Here is a 16,674-nt window from a genome sequence, read left to right on the forward strand (position 1 = left end):
CAGCTATGCCATGACCTCCATCAGTTTGCCCATTTCTTTGGTCCCAACATTCTCTGCTGGGAAGCGCAATGCTGATGTCTGCATTGCAGTGTGTTGTAAATTCCAGTAAGTTGGAAGCAGTGAAGGAGGATGAGAGAAATCCACCAGTGCTACAGACAAAGAAATGCAAATTCTTGGGTAAATGCAAATAGACACAAAAATGTTTAAGAGAGTTAGTTCATGAAGGCAAGGTCGTTTTCACATTCAAAAAAATTAATCATTATTGTGTATCACATTTGCAGAATGAAGAAGAAAAATCCAATGATCACCTTAGTCAATGAACAAAAGTAGGTGCAATTCAATATCTTAAATGACTTATTTTCCTGCTGCATCATATGCTTGACAATCCTAATTTGGCTTTATTTCACTGACTTTAAACCTAATCTTGTTCAGTACTTGTTCTAGACCTCCATGTCCATTTGTTGTGAAGACCTTAGACCTCTTTTTAAAGACACCCCGTAATAGATTCCTTGAAGATTCTAGTGGTGGCTACATAGAGGTCACTCTTTTCCAGGGAAGGGTTTAAGGAAATGGGGCTTCAAGTCAGGGCATTACCGGGGATGCCAGCTGCTGGAATGTTTCTCAGATGCAGCGTGGGACCTCATGTCACTGCTAAGGAAGCAGAAACAAAAGGAATACCACTCTGGGGGCCGGCAGCTGCTCAGAGGAAGGGTTAGCTCTCCTGACTGCCTGGTGGGCTCATCCCACAGGCCTGGAGCTGCATCCAAAGAAGTGGCTGCCTCCTGGGATTCGCAGACCAGAGTGGGAGCCATTCCTCCAAATGGGGACCCAGGGTAGGACCGATGACTGTGCTCAGAGTCCGGTTTCAGGCTCTCCCACACAAGAGTTCTGGGCCTGTCAGGTCCTCCTCATGGCCAGCTTCTCAGAGCAGCGACTGACGTGACTCAGGCCCCATGCATGTTCCCTGAATCGGCTGTCCTCCTACCTCAGAGAAAGTATGATGAGGGCATCTGTTTTAAGATGTAAATCAATAAGAAAACTCTTCCAGAAAACCTAATCCAACTAGAACAGCATGTGTTTGGCAGAGAGGAACCCCTGGTTTTAAATAAAGACCCCCTCCCCCCAAAATTTAGCAATATGACATTGGATTATTTCCCTGATGTACATGATGATTTCTGTAATAACAGAAGACATAGTACAGGAAGCGCCTGCTGCTCAGATGTTTAGACAAGTCTCAGAAAGATTCCTTATTTCAGTAGGATCTGGAGAAGCAAAAGGAGGCAATGAATACACTGTACATTATATTGCTTCCCTTTCCAATTCTAGTGATTCTGGTATCATTTAATCCAGCAATCGTGTGCTAATATTCAATAGAGAAACTTAAGTTCTCTGTTCTCCGACAAATAATTTGGGTCCTCAGCAACCATCAGTTTCTTATTAATTCAAGTGGATGCCAGGTCATCTGGTTCAATCAGGTGACCTGCTCCATAGGTGTGCATCTCTTTCTAATGAAGGTTCTCTGGAGAGGAACAGGAAAAGAGCCGTTGACAGTTTAACTGTTGTTGGTCCCCTGTTGGAATTCATTTCGATAGTGTTTTCTCACACGTGACGGTGCAGTTACAGACCACCTGGTCAGCATCTATCTAGGGCATTAGGTAAAGGATTTTTCCTCAGGAAATTGCTCAAATCTATGCTATGGGATTAGCTTTACTCTCTCTCACCTGTTTCAACCTTTAAACCTCTTCGAGTCCTAAATGCATGTTGTATTTCTTTCTAAGAGCCTGGGAGGTGTGCCCATTTTCAAACCTTCATTTTTCATTGCCACTGACAATGACTGTAGAGAAATAAGAATTTATGCTCACACAAAAACCTGCTCATGAAGTTATAGCAGCTTTATCTGTAAAGCCAAAATCTGTAAAAACCAAACAACATCCTTCAATAGGTAAATGGTTAAACTGTGGTGCCACGTTGCCTCCTTCCCCCACGTCCCACCCTAGGTGCAGAGTGTCCCACCATCAGATGGTGACTCCCACACAGTCGTGCCCCTGCTCCAATCCCCAGAAGGGGAGGCAGGTGCAGGTGAGCAGGGCCCTTCCCTCCTCTGGAGCAGAGGTGGACAGGCCCTCAGCAGCCTCCGTGCTCCCTACATGCACACCCTCAGAGCTGGGAGCATCTTCCTCCTCCTCGCGCCTGCTCCAGACTGTGACGAGGGCAGACCCTGACCCTTTCCCTTCCCCCCAGCAGGGCACAGACAGAGGCCACAACCTCGCATGAGAAAAAAACATGTATTTTGGGAAAATTGTGTAAAAAGAAGACGTAACCACACAGTGGATGGGATAACAAGAAAAAACAGGTTTTCTCTGCATCCACATCACTGTTCTTTGCAGAAAACTTTTCCTACAAGGGTGTGAGAGGCACCCTCTGGTTGACCACAGGAGATACCTTTTTGAATCCAGCATGGCGGGTAATGGTGGGCTGAGGCACCGGCCACCCCCGGCCCACACTGGCAGGCTTCAGCTGGGGACCGCGGCTCCCTGGGTGGCAAAGTCCACTTGCCATCCCCGTCTCTGGTCCACTCTCTCTTGTTAGGACAGCTGTGGCCCCTGGGGGTGGCTTGGGGACTGTCATCTGTCATCACTCTTGTCTGCTCTGGGGAGGAGGGAACCCCGTGGTGGCAGGAAGGCCCAGCTACCCCGGCCTGAAGTCGTTCTTTGTGCTGCTTCTACTGGGAGGCACGAAGTCCTCGGCGAAGCCCTGATTTCTCTCCCAGGGCCCATCCAAAAGATGTTACCATCGACTGACCTTTGACAGCCCCACTGTCCCTAACTGGTCTGCTCTTCTGTGGTCCCTGGCTCGGGGCGGTGGCTGACGCAGGCTGCCTTTGGGAAGGGATCTTCTGGTGCTTTGTCTTCTCTATGGGGCTTCAGACATGGCAGCAAGTGTCTCATCCTTTTTCGGAATGGGCTGTCTGAACAAACCTCTTCCTCCTCCGGCAGGAGCTGGAGGGATTTGCTCCCAAGCGTGTCTCCTATTACCCTGACCTGGGGAGGGTGGCTCATCCCACTGGCTTGGGAAGCCCTCAGTCCTGCAAATCTTTCTTCAGACTCTCCTGGTCCAGGACTCATATACTCCTCCCTCTCCTCAATTATGGGAAGCATTTGCCTCTGACTCTTCTGTGGGGCCTTATGTCTTGGTATCCTGGGCTTCTGCTGCCGCTGGCTGCTCCCTCCACTTGACTGGAGGTCATATGGCATCTGGCAAGCTGGTGTGTCCCCACTGGTGTGTTCCCTCTGGGAACTGGACAGTGACCAGTGAGAAGCCAAGATGTGTGGAGCATGGAGCACGCGGGGGTGAGAGTCTTGAAGGAGCATGCCTGCAGCACAGCCTTGAGGCTGCGTCTCTGACGCTGCCTTCCCTCGCAGCTCGAGCTTCCCAGCAAGCTTGGTTTTAAGGTCCTTTGGATCTTGGCAACTGACATGGTAGGTGGTCAGGGGCTTTTTCTGGACCCTGGAGACCCTGGACTCCTCACATGCACACTGATGGTCTGGGAGTTGGCCAGCACTCTGGATCCCAACATGACTTCCCAAAGAGGGGCCTCCTCGGCCTCCACAACCTCCCAGGCCTCTTCAGCCCTCGAAGACTGGGACCCCGAGTTCACCTCCAGTGTTGCTACCCCATGGCAAGGGTCTTGTGAGGCCCCATCCCCACTCTCCTTCCTTGGCTCACTCCTGGCTATTGCCTACCCTGGACTCAAGTCTACACTGCCTTGCTCGGCCCCCTCGACAGTCCCGCCCTGCCAGCTTCTGCCCATGAGGCTGAGTGTGAAGGTCTGAGAAGGCAGCCTGCCTTCCTCTCCAATCAGAGGGGCCTCTGAGGGCCCACAGCCATCAGCAGGGAGGGTCCCTCCCAGGGCCTTCTGGATTTCCTCACACGCAGGTGAGGAAGCAGGGAGGGGACCGGCCAGATTGGGAACTGTCTTTTGTTATCAAACTCTTAAGTTTCCCTCCTGGAATTGACTCAGGAGGTTTTCCCAAATTCTTGGCAAAGTTGGCTTTCCAGTGGGCCCCAGATTCACTGATGGCTGAGAGAGAAAAGTGAACTGTGGAAGGGCCAAATGTTGAGCCTCACAAACATGAAGATCTCCAGGCTCCAAGGTCAAGATGGGTAGGCCCCACCTGAACCCCAGCCCAGATGTGATACTGTGTGCCTCGAGCATCTGTTAAGTGCATTGATTTTCTTTTTCTTCCTTTTCCCAGACCTTCCTTTCTACTCCTTTGGTGATTAGTGTCTCCACCAGCTTCTGGACATCAGGGTTGGCAACTGAGCGGCTATTCATCTCTCCCTGCCTGTTTGTAGGGCTGCCCCAGAATGAGGCCACTGGGGCATTGCAGGACAGGTGTCCTTGGTGGGACTCAAAGTGTGATGAAGTGGGGAAGAACAAGACCTTGGTCATCTTCCACCAGGGGAGAAAGGAAATGCAACAGCTTGCAGGGCCGAGGCCTGAGTTGGGAGATGCCAAACAGGAGTTACCTGGGGCTGAACTCATGGCAACCGTGCCCAGTGGGATTCTGGTCAAGTCAGATCGGTCTTCTGGAAGTTCTGCTGACAGGGTGGAGGCCAGAGTGAGAGGGTGCTTGGTCAGAGTAGCCAGGGAAACAGTGGAGACATGGTGAGAGCTGCATCTTCCACAGGCTCTGCGCATGGCTGGTGAGCTTCTTCAGACCCCGTTTGGCAATCTCACCAGGGGAGTCTCGACATGCCAGCTGATGAAAGCCACCCTTGTGAGAGAGCCTCCCCGGGTGGCTGCGGGAGACAGGAGGCACAGGCTGCGGCCAGGAGCACATGGGCCCAGGAGAGCAGGGCAGGCTGGGCAAGGGTGGCCACTTGAGGCCCAGGGCCCTCCACGGCCCCCACCACCCTCACTTCACAAAATTCTGCTGCTGTCCCTCACCCCAGGCCTTTAGCCACACCCTGTCCCCAGGGCCCCCTCCCAGCTCAGCCCCAAGCTGCCTGCAGCGGGGGACCACATCACAGGCTCTGGAGGGAAGAAGGACCCAGGAGAGAAGGGGAAGAGTCTTTACCTTTGCTGAAGAGAAACCAGGCCCCGCACTTCTCCCAGTCTTTTCTGCCAATCTCTGTAGAAATCAGGAGACTGGGTCACGGTGCTGAAGGCCGGGGCCTAGGGGTCTTACAGGAGGCTGCGTGCAATGTCCCTTTAGGGGAGACTGTTGGGAGGTCAGACTCTGGAGCCCAGGCATCAGTGTCCCTGACGGGGACAGCAAGGCTCAGGATGCGTTGAGATGTGTCATTGACAAAGTGCTTCCCCCTCCACTACAGCCCACACGCCCTGCCAGGCAGCACCCATTTCCAGGCCCCGGCCAGCTTGGGGCTTGGTTCCCAGTACAGACTCGGGCAAGGATCCGGGTCCTCATCTCCCTCCCGGGAGCCTCCCTGAGGGCTCTGTCTCCTGATGGACGGGCTCTGCCGCGGGCATCCTCGGAGCCCGTGGAGCTGGCGCCCAGGGGCAGGAGAGGGGGAGGCGAGCTCTCGGGCACAGGGCTGAATGGCAGCAGCTTCCCTTCCAAAGCTCCACGTTTCTTCCTCCTCCTGCTGCTCCGCCCCCTCGGCTCCGCTTGACGCAGACACGTGAGGAAAAGCAAACAACTCCGGGGCCGGGACCCAGCGCCCCCTCCCCTCCCAGACCAGCTGCGGGCGCTCAGCGTCCATGAGCAAGATGACTTTCCATGAGCCCCCGGACCCTGCGGTGTTGCTTTCCTTGCACGCATTTTTAAAGTGGAAAACTGAACACAAAATGGGTATTTTCCGTCTTCCTTCTTTGAAGAGCGTGAAGGATTTTCTACGTGAGACCCACCGTGGATTTCTCCCACCTCAGTTCCTCTGCTCAGGAAACCTCCACATTCTCAGCCCTGCCAGTGCTCCTGAGCTTCCTCAGGTGGGACTCTGCTTCTCGAGGCTAGAGCCCCACTCCAGCCCCCACTCCAGCCCCCACTCCAGCCCTGCTCAGAGGCTCTGGGGGCTCAGCACTGCCCTCAGATCAGCCCCGACACAGCAAAGGCTCGCCCGAGACACCTACCATGGGAAGGCGGCTGGGGAATCGGTGCTCCGGGACTGTCCTCCCACACAGATCCAACTCAGTATCCAGGCCTCGCCCGCTGCTCACTGCCATGGGGACTTTGCCCTGGAGCCCTCTACCTCGCCTGGACTCCTGCTCCAAGATCTTCGGATGGAAATCCTGTGCCCCCTCTAACCCCTGCCCGCCCGGCCTGGCTTGTCCCTAGAAGGACGATGTTCTGTTCTTTCCCATCCCAGGAGACCCTCTAGTTGATTCACAAAAGTGGAAATCATAGCAGAAAAGAAGGGAGAATCATCTTCTGGTGGGTCTCGGCCAAGGGTTTCTTACCTTCCTGGTGTTTCTCTGTTTCCTAGGTAGTCATAAGGATGGATTACTCTGGAGGTAGGGAAGGAACACGAGGAAGAGCCCCAGTCCACGCAGGATGGCAAGGGTGGTACCAATCGCCCAGGAAGTGGAGCTGAAGCTCTCCTAGGTAGCAATAACACTTTTCAGGAACAGGATTCTCCATGTGTGAAATGCAGTGCTGCTCTCAGGCAGCTGAGCTCTGGAAGTGACTTGGAGATTATTACCCCAGGCCCAGATCATGGATCTGTGGCCTCCTGAGGGCTGGGGAGGGGACAGAAGGGGAGCAGGCCAGAGCACAGCCCCTCCCCCACCATCCAGCCTACAACTCCATCCCGCCGCCCTCCTGGGTCTTCTAGACCTTAGTCAGTTTTCTATTCCTTCCACCTGGAAGCCAGTTATCACCTGGTTCCTTGTATCTCTTGGAGATCTTGGTTTGAACCCACCCATTTCATAGCCTTTGAAAGTCTGAAGTTCTCCCCGGAATTTGGCCATTTCCCAGGGATTCATACTCTCACAATCCACTCTGTCCTCCTCTCCAATTGTTTTTTTACCTCACATATTACTTTTTGTGTATGTATGAGAACATTTAAGTGCTACTCTCTTAGCCAATTTCAATTAGACAATTCAGTCTTGTCAACTCTAGTCAGCATGTCATACATTAGATCGTCAGATCTTCTTCCTCCAACAGCTGAATGTTTGTACCCTTTTACCAGCCTCTCCCTATTTCCCTCACCCCCAGCCCCTGGCAACCACTTTTCTACTCTCTGTTTCTATGATTTTGACCTTTTTTTTGTTGTTTTTAGATTTCACATTTAAGTGATACCATGCAGTATTTGTCTTTCTCTGTCTGGCTTATTTCATCGAGCATAATGCCCTCCAGCTTCATCCATGTTGTGCAAATCTCAGCTCCATTTTTCCACATAATAAGTTTTTTACTTTCGTAAATCCTGAAGTAGAGCTTCATTTTATATAGCAGCCGCTGACGAGTGATGTAGGTCTGTGCCCAGGAATCGAATCCAGGCTGCTGCAGTGGAGCGCACTGAACTTAACCACTAGGCCACAGGGCCGGCCCCATTTCCTATCTTTTTTTAACTTTAGAAAAAGGGCCATTTTCACCCTGCTTTTCCTCAGGAAGCCGGTGTCTAGCAAGCCAGGTTGACAGCACCTGGCATGGCAGCACCACTCTCTCCCCTTTAAGGAGGGGCCGATCTAGGGGAAGAGGGCTTTTCTAGAACTTGACCAGAAAAATCCCTACCACTTAAACCTCTCCTTAAAAGACAAATATCTTCTGGCCTCACAAATACTGATCGTCTAAAAGACATCACTTGTCACTAAAAATGAGGCCGAGAAAGGTAAACTAAAGAGATTTCCTCCTGGCTCTACCATAAGAGATGTTGTTTTCGACTAAATGATAATGAGAAGTCAGCAAGTGGCTCATCTACAAAATGCTGAAATCTTTTTCCAGGGAAGCCTAAGTTTCCATTTTAGAGAAATATAACTATTTGCATTTCTTTATCTATAATCTCTAAGCAAACTTCCTTGGGAGCCAAATTTCTTATTTAGTTTGTACCAGGGAGAAAGGTTTTTTTCATGGTAATTAGAGAGAAAAGAGGAGGGGGGGCAGGCAAGTCAACTGGAAACAGGATTTGCCCCAGGAGGAAAAGCCATTTATTTTGAGAAGCAGGGATCCGCAGGATATTCTCGGATATAAAATGTAAAACAGAGAACTTCGGCTGATCTCTCCCGGTGTTGTCTAGAAAATAATTAGCTTAATCTCTGATGCACGCTATGCTTTTCCTGATCCTTTGAGACACAGAGCAGGAAATGCAATGCAAAATTAGCCTTGCATTGCCCCAGATGGGGGGAAATGTGAGAAGTAAGAGAGAACAAATCACACCATTTGCTTCATTCTGCGTCTGGAAAATGCTCACATGACTCTTTAACACAAAATTGCCTGTAGTCCAAATATCTGATCTTTAACGCCACAGATTCATAGAAGAGGCCTTCAGATCCAGCCTTCCTAGGAGCACAATCAGATGCCACATACTGGCTAACCAGCACTTGTGTCTATTCAGCCACTAACTTCCGCCATCACGTAACCCTGCGTTCCTCGGGAGTTGCGGTATGTGACTGCCAATAGCACAAAGGACTGGCCCTTGCCCCTTCCCCTTGGTGTCCAGCCTCCAGCTGAGTTGTAGTTTCTGTGTATTTGTTTGGGATCTGCCTGTGGCTGTGAAGACTTTTTATAAGGCAGCTTGAATAAATGCTATCTGTTTGTCCCTAGTGATGCCTCAGGAGTGGGGAGGCAGGGGCAGCCAACTGCTATTCAATTAACTACTTAGGCCAGGTATTGATTTCCAGGTCAAGCTGGGACCATTGAAACACTGACACTATTAAGCAAACAGTTAAAACTAAAACTCCCCATCTGAGTCACTGAAAAAACCTAATGCAACTAAGTGAATAACTTTAAGTGCCTGAAAAATAGAAAACTATTTTTATTATTATAACCTTTGAAAAAGAATACAAACTTTTTTTAATGTAAAAGGCTGTTTAGTAATGCAGACTATTTATGGATTGTGCCCACACTCGATGTGTATGTATTTCCTTGTGTAAAACAATACAGCCAGGAAACTAAGTTGATCTGAATGCTAAGACGCAGGGTAAAGATCTGGCAAATAAACTGGTGATAAGTACTGTGTCTGTCCACTCTGCCCCCTCACCATTGAAACCACCTGGAACTGGAGATGAACAAGTATCAGCTATTTTAGGCTCTGAATATGAAGGATTCCAGAGAGAGAATATTTTACATTTTTGCTTGGGCACTTTTCAGATATGCAGTTGTGCAATTTCAGCTCAGCATTTAGAATATTTGTTAATTCATGATCGATTAAACACCTGCTATGTGCCAGGTCTGGAATAGACTTTGGAATTGGAAAGTCACAGTGGAAAACCCTATGTCTCCTTGGGGATCTTATAATTTAGTGGGAGGTTTAGAGATGAATACTGATCATTTCATTATAAGATTTGCAAGTTAACTGAGAGGTAAGAGCTGGTACTGCAGGAACCCTTAGAGAGCTTGAGGAGGACAGTTGGGAAGGCCTCTGGTATGAGATAACTATAAAGTGAGAATTCACCAGGTAATATGTGGAAAAAAGGGAAGATAATTTTGGCTGAAGGAGGAGCATGGCAGAGGTGCTGAGGAGAACCTGGACCAGGTAAGGAGTTGCAAATACTATAGTTTAGTTAGACTAAGCAAGAGAATAATATGAGCTGCGGGCAGGAAAATAGGCAGGGACTAGATCCTGCTAAGGAGTTTAGATTTTATCTTGAGGGCAATGGCAGCCATTGAAGGATTCTAATTGGCAGTGACATGATCAGATTGGCAGTTTAGAAAATACATTCTGACAGCCTTATGGAGGATAAATTGGAGGGAAATAATCTTGGAGGCAGAACAAGATAATTAGGAGGCAGTTACAGCTGGAAGAAGAAACATAAAAAGGAACCGAATAAATTTGGGTCAGCAAAGCAACATCAGCACATACACGATTGTGTGTGCAATCAGAGCATGAACAACATGTGTGCACAGTGCAACAAGAGCTTGCACAAGTTATGTCCATACACTTTTTGGGGAGATGTGTCTATACTAATAGATATAATTTATTCATTTCCATGTATCTTTTAAACACACTCCTAAACACAGGTGTTATTGTATAGTTCTATGCAGGGCTTGATAATAAATTGCTAGTTCATAAATTTCCATAAAATTGGGTTTGGGGAAAAGAGAATAATGAGGGTCTTCCTTTACTTGTCTACTCAAAACCTAGTTTATGAGCTGAGTGGGTAAACAGACATGAGGAAACCCTGAAATAATGCTTGCTGTCCCATTCAGACTTTATTTTTACCACCTTTGCTTGAAACCATGCCAACTAAGTAATTAAACACCACAAAAATAGCAGGAGCTACATAGAGAGGTCGTGAGTCATATTGGGATTAAGTGCATTTGTCAATGATTTACAAAATATTGATGCAACTCTAAAAGTATTTCAGGTATGTCAGAACTTTTGGGGATTCCCTCATTTATTAACGATTTGGTAAGGCTAATAAAATCAGTAGTGGGAAACAAGAAGATATAAATGCAAATACTGACTAAAATATTTGGATCAGTGGATTCCAGAATAAGAAATACACTTCTGCATAAAACCTGATCTACTCTGTCCCACAATTTGCGATGACTGAATAAACAAAATACTTTGAGCACCTTCTATGTGTCAAGCACTGTGCAATGTATATATGTGTGTATATATTTGTATTTACCTCAAGGTGAAGCAGCCTCTAAAAGTTAGGGTCAGGGTTCGTCCCCAGATGTTCTGGCATCAAGTGTTATGCCCTTTCCTCTATCCTGTTCTTTCTAGCATGCCTGCTGTCTCTGGGAAAGGCATCCATTTCCTCCTTTCAGGAAAGAGGAATATTTCCATGCTGTGTGTAGCCTTTCAGTCATTTAGCCAATATTGTGGCTCAGTACTCAAGGAAATTTTCATCCTAACTGGTCTGAATATGTCAAGCAGTTTTGGTTGTCAGTCACAGATGTATGGGAGAAAGCAAAGTTATAATTCCCTCAATTATGTGGAAGTAACAACTAATAACATAAATTTTGAGCTGAGCTCTTAATATGTGCTAAATTTTCTGCTAAGCATGTTACATATTTAGTTTAATCTTTACCCCAATATCTATTAGACAAGTCTACCCCAATTTTCTCGTTAAGGAAATTGAATTGAAGATGTTGAGCAGTTCATTCAAGGTCATTTGATTACGGAGTTGCTAGGCCAGGATTCAAACTCAGGTTTGCCTGTCTACAGAACCCAAGATTTTCAGCATCGCACTAGAGTGTCTTGCCCTTAAAAATGTACTAGAGCAGTGCCATTCAATATAGCCAGTCTGTAAATGGTTACTGGTCCCTAAGGAGGTAAAAGAACTTGTCCCAGAATGTAAATTCACACACAGCTTTCTTTATTGGAAAAGTTATGCTATTTAAAAAAAAATGTCAGCTTACTGGTATAGTTGGCTTACATTCTGGTCAAGTTCTGATTATGTTTGCAACCCAGGAACAAAGAGTGACAGACAAGAGCACTGGTTCATGGATCACATTTGACTAGCAAGTCCCCAGATCCTTGTGGGGCTGCCAAATTCATCTGATGAGAATATTTCAAGGATATCCATCAGTAAGTAAACATTCCAGGAGCCCATAAATGCATCACAGATAACAAATATTTCACTAAGGAATAAAGAAGTTTTCATAGACATGTTTGAAATTTTTGAGTGAGACATAAATCTTCTTTTTAAAATTTTTCAACGTGTTGTGTTCCAAAATGAAGTTAACTTTTTATTTTGAGTTCTAAAGTAGATTGCATTCTACAATTATACTCTGATTTTGAATACTATACTTATAGAAGTTATGATGACTACATTATTCAATGATTTGGGCACATGATATATTTAGTTCATATTAACAATGTTTTTCATATAACCTTTAAAAGTCTGAATAAGGTGCTTCCTAGAAATTCTATAGAATTATTTACATATGTATTGAATTAAAATAATAGAAAAGAGAATTAAATGAACAATTACTCAATTCTTTATAACTAACATTTTTAATAAGACTTTCATAGGATGTTATGAAGCTATTTTGAAAAGCATAATTCCCAAGTGTAATACAGTTCTGAGGTCAACGGTGTTTTTGTCAAAGTCTTTGCTTGATACAAGGACATTTACCAATATGGGGGAAACATCATTTTCAACATCCCTGGATGTTTTCTTTTTCTCTTTCCTTCTTTAATCTCTCTCTCTCTCACTAAGAAAACTGGTCTATCCAAAGCAAAGTCCAGCACCTTTCTAAATTCTAAGAAGGCAAGGAACCCATTATTTAATTTAATATTTGTTGTTTAGCTAGGAGCAATTTCAAACTCAGCATAGACACAGCTTTTAATTCTGTGTCTGCACTTCACAGTACATTGAGATTCTTTGCATAATTTTTAAAACTACAGCATGTTGATGTTCATCGGTCTTAGAACATAATTTTGCAGTTTTGAATGATGTAAAATAAAGGCTTATAGTTATGTATTTTTGCCTATTACCCACTGGATGCTTGGTCAGAAATACAACATGAACCTGTCTAATGAAGCAGGAACTATTTACACAGGGTTAAGCTTTTAATCTAAAAATGTTTACCGAGCACCAATTACGTACAAGTAATTAGGAAAAATCTTGGCCCTGTTTCAGAAAGGTGCTAATGGAAAAACAATGTCATTTTTCCATTTAGGCTATAATTCTGTTCAAAAATTAAAGAGCAAATGTTGTGAATCTGACTTTTTTTTTTTTTTTTGCCTTCCTAAAAATCAATAGGCAGTTACACTGACCCAGGAAGCAAAATAAATTCATGCTAATATGTGAGATTACCATTCAGCAGACAACACAACATTTTACATGCCCCTTTAAACATGTGCTGCTACAGTCATTTCTGAACTCATGGGAAGGATTTCTTCATATATCAAAAAAATATATATATTACCCTTACCTAGCAGACTGAAGGATTTTAAGTGTTCAAATAATCCTTTCAAAAGACGATAAATTATTTTAAATTTTTCTTTCAGGGGATAATATTGAGGTTCACTGGAAAAAAATATTTTTGGCATTTGGCACCTGAAATAAATAGCATCACATCTTTAGTGATATTTCTTCAGGCATACTCTGTTTCATTACACAGATAGCAATGCATGTTGGTTAAGCAGCTTAATGACATTCTTTACATTTGGATAGGCTTTTCCAATTCCAATGCAGGTTATTCTCATTTCACTACTGAGAAAACTGAATCTAAGAGGGCTAAAAGGCTATGAAGCACAGGCTTGGAGCTATCCGAGTTCAAATCCCAGATTCACAGCTTGCCAAATATGTGATTTGGGGCAAGTTACTTCTTTTGCTTCAGTTTCTCCGTCAGAGGAATAATCACACCTACCTTACTGGGTTGTTGTGACAACTTGAGTTAGTTAACGTATGTTAGATCCTTAGAACAGTGCCTGGCACATAGTAATGCTACGTCCACATCACAATTGGACTCAGATTTCCGGCTGCGTGTCTAGTGTTCCTTTCACTACAGTAATGTTTCATTTGCACCTTGTCTCACCACTCCCTGTGGTGGCTGATGGGATACTGGACTGGAAGGGACAGTACTAGCACAGAAGCGTGATCTTTTGTTATAACTTCTACAACATCTTGAAGTAAAAACAATCTACACAATAATGTCAATGTAGACAGTTTATTTAGTAAGCCCTCCTATGGACCAGGCTCAGTACCAGGTATGGACATGTATTTTTCTACTGAATCTTCACAACAGACCTATTTATCCCCATTTTAGAAATAAGGAAATAGAGGCACCGAGAGGTGGTTGTACAACTAATCAGAGGACAGTGATATGTATCAAAAGGGAGCTTCACATCTGACCTAATAATGGTATCTGTGGAATGAAACAGGAATGTGCTTGATGATATCAAGTGATCTGATACTCAAAGCTTGTCTTCACCAAAGGCCGCTGGCCTAGCGGTTATAGTACCCTGAAAAACTGAAATCACAGCTAAAAGTCTTATGAATTTTTAATCTAAAAACAGCTATTTTTCAGTGGTGGATGGATACCCAGTGTAGGTTCCAATAAGTTGAAAATTGAAAGTGAGGAGAAAGTAAGTTAACAGACTCATTAAACTGTCCACATATGTCCTGCATAAATCTTTCTTTTTCCCTACTGTTGTGGACTGAATGTATGCATCTAATTCCCAGTATGATGGTGTTTGGAGGTGGGGCCTTTAGGAGGTGATTAGGTCATGAGGGTGGAGCCTTCATGAACAAGATTGGTGCCCTTCTAAGAAGAGGCTAGAGAGCTGCCTAGCTCCTTTTCTTTCATGTGAAGACAAAATGAGAAGTCAACCATCTGCAACCTGGAAGAGGGCTCTCACCAGAACCCAACCGTGCCGGCACGGTGGTTTCAGACTTCCAGCCTCCAGCACTGTGAGAAATAAATTTCTGTGTTGACAAACCACCCAATTTACGGTATTTTATTATAGTAGGCTGAGCTGACTAAGACACCCACTTACAATTATTCTTTAAGGATTTCATTTAATTTACTATTTAAATTACTTTTAATATTTATTGTTTAAGAACTGAATTACATACAAATTTTCTTTTCCCTAATCCAAGGTTAAAATAAATCACCTTGTAATAATAATTGTATGGAATATGGAAACATGATGCTCATATTCTCAGTGCCTTAGGACACTTGGAATCTGGAGATTCTTGCACTGCTACGTCACTCTTTGTATACATGGACGTGGCTCGGCCACCTCAGAGGACAAGAGCTACAAGTAGCCCCAAACCAAAATCATCAGAAGAACAAAAGGGAAGTAGGAATTGGCATTTTAAACAATTTAATCCAAAATATTTGTTTCGTATTGTTCTTGCTTCAGAGTGTCACTTTTGGTCTCATCTAATTTTGGAGTATACAGCACTGGTATACAGGAGTGTATGTATACAGGTATACAGGAGGTATACAGAGTATACAGGAATTCTTGGAATCCTGTTGAGCACTCTCTCAGCATGAACCAAACCCAACTGATAATCCAAAACCCGCTTTTTATAGATGCTAACCCCTGATATAATCAAACACAAAATATAAACTCATGAAATGGAATGCCCAGTCATATAACATGATGTGAGTGTACGTACATTTCACATCTCCTTATATATTAAAAGGAGCCATATTTTTGCCAATGTATAAATCCTGGCTGTCCTGGGAGGCCAGCGCTTTCACAGTAATCATTCTGGGGAAACAAGAGGAGAAGAAAAGGAAACTTCAGGATTAATTAGTTTTTGTGACACTATGGAGCTTCCAACTCCTTTTGGACTGGGTAAGTATAGAGCATTCTTCATCCCTGTAGACTTGCAAGAAAACGCCTCTCCTTCCTTTTCTTATTTTTTTCATTTTTTTGTGAGGAAGATCAGCCCTGAGCTAACATCCATGCTAATCCTCCTCTTTTTGCTGAGGAAGACCGGCTCTGAGCTAACATCTATTGCCAATCTTGCTCCTTTTTTTTTCCCCCAAAGCACCAATAGATAGCTGTATGTCATAGTTGCACATCCTTCTAGTTGCTGTATGTGGGATGCAGCCTCAGCATGGCCGGAGAAGCAGTGCGTCGGTGCGCGCCCGGGATCCGAACCCGGGCCGCCAGTAGCGGAGCGCGCGCACTTAACCGCTAAGCCATGGGCCCGGCCACTCTCCTTCCTTTTCTGCTTTCAAATAAATCACACCAAGCGCTGGCAGAGGCAGAGCTAACAGGAGGGAGAGAATTGGATCCCTGTCCCTTCCTCCCAGATATTCTGATATAGCTCGACTCTGACAGGAGGAGGTCAAGGTGTGGAGTTTCTGTTAAGTAATAATTTCCAATTTCATTTTTCTAGAATTTTATAGATATTATTTTAAGTTATTATTCTAAAGAAATAAATAGCTAGCATATTTTGAAGCATCTTTAATTAATAGACGTGTTATTTTAAATTGCTGATAAACCACTAAGCTTTAAATATTAAATATCAAATAATTAACAAATTTAATTGAAATAATCAAGATTTAATGTAAATAAAGAAAGCATGACTAGAAGGGCATTCTGGACTATTCCTCCCTCCCTCCCCAAATCACATTGGGTAAATATGATCATAGATGAATAAGGCCACATACTAACGTGCTTATTTGCTACATCAACATGCAGCTTAATGTGATTTTAAGCTGACAATCACCCAATTTGGATAACAAAATTCCTAGATTCTACCTGAACTCCTCTGATATGTATGCTAAGACGAACAATGCTTTCATAAGCCCGGTATAGACTCAACAAAACAGAGACTACAAAAGGTACAGAAGGATAATATTGTCAGTTCTTCATAGGAGAGAGTTTCTTGTCCAGATAATTGTTTTCCTCCATCTTAATATTGGTTGCTAATCATGAGAACAGTTTTCCTATTCACATTGTCTTACAATTAATGTTCAATGCATTTTTACATGTATTTTAAGACATTTTTGTCAAAACCAAAGAGCAAATAATCCGAATGAGATACTAAAACTGAAAAGTGGTGTTTTCTTTGCCCCAGACATACGTTATATCTCCTCTCTCTCTGCTGCTTGCAAAGGGATTCTGTTCATG

The 16,674-nt window shown here is 44.7% G+C and overlaps 1 protein-coding gene across 3 annotated transcripts in view; it reads right to left on the reverse strand.

Moving 5' to 3' along the window:
- Window positions 1–16,674, reverse strand: part of LOC147914632 (uncharacterized) — a 63,354-nt gene that overhangs the window by 4,696 nt on the left and 41,984 nt on the right. For 2 of the 3 annotated variants that reach the window (XM_087443294.1, XM_087443295.1), the window contains 3 exons: window positions 6,422–6,562; window positions 5,082–5,135; window positions 4,413–4,803 (listed from right to left, as the gene is read on the reverse strand). In XM_087443294.1, the coding sequence (XP_087299420.1) occupies window positions 4,578–4,803; window positions 5,082–5,135; window positions 6,422–6,562 (421 nt within the window). In that variant the 3' untranslated portion in view covers window positions 4,413–4,577. Of the gene's footprint in view, window positions 1–4,412; window positions 4,804–5,081; window positions 5,136–6,421; window positions 6,563–16,674 lie in introns of those variants that run through there. The other variant, XR_015555114.1, reaches the window with a different exon arrangement.

Source organism: Ceratotherium simum, chromosome 18, assembly GCF_057802395.1.
Source record: "Ceratotherium simum simum isolate JZ-2026a chromosome 18, ASM5780239v1, whole genome shotgun sequence".
NCBI lineage: Eukaryota > Metazoa > Chordata > Mammalia > Perissodactyla > Rhinocerotidae > Ceratotherium > Ceratotherium simum.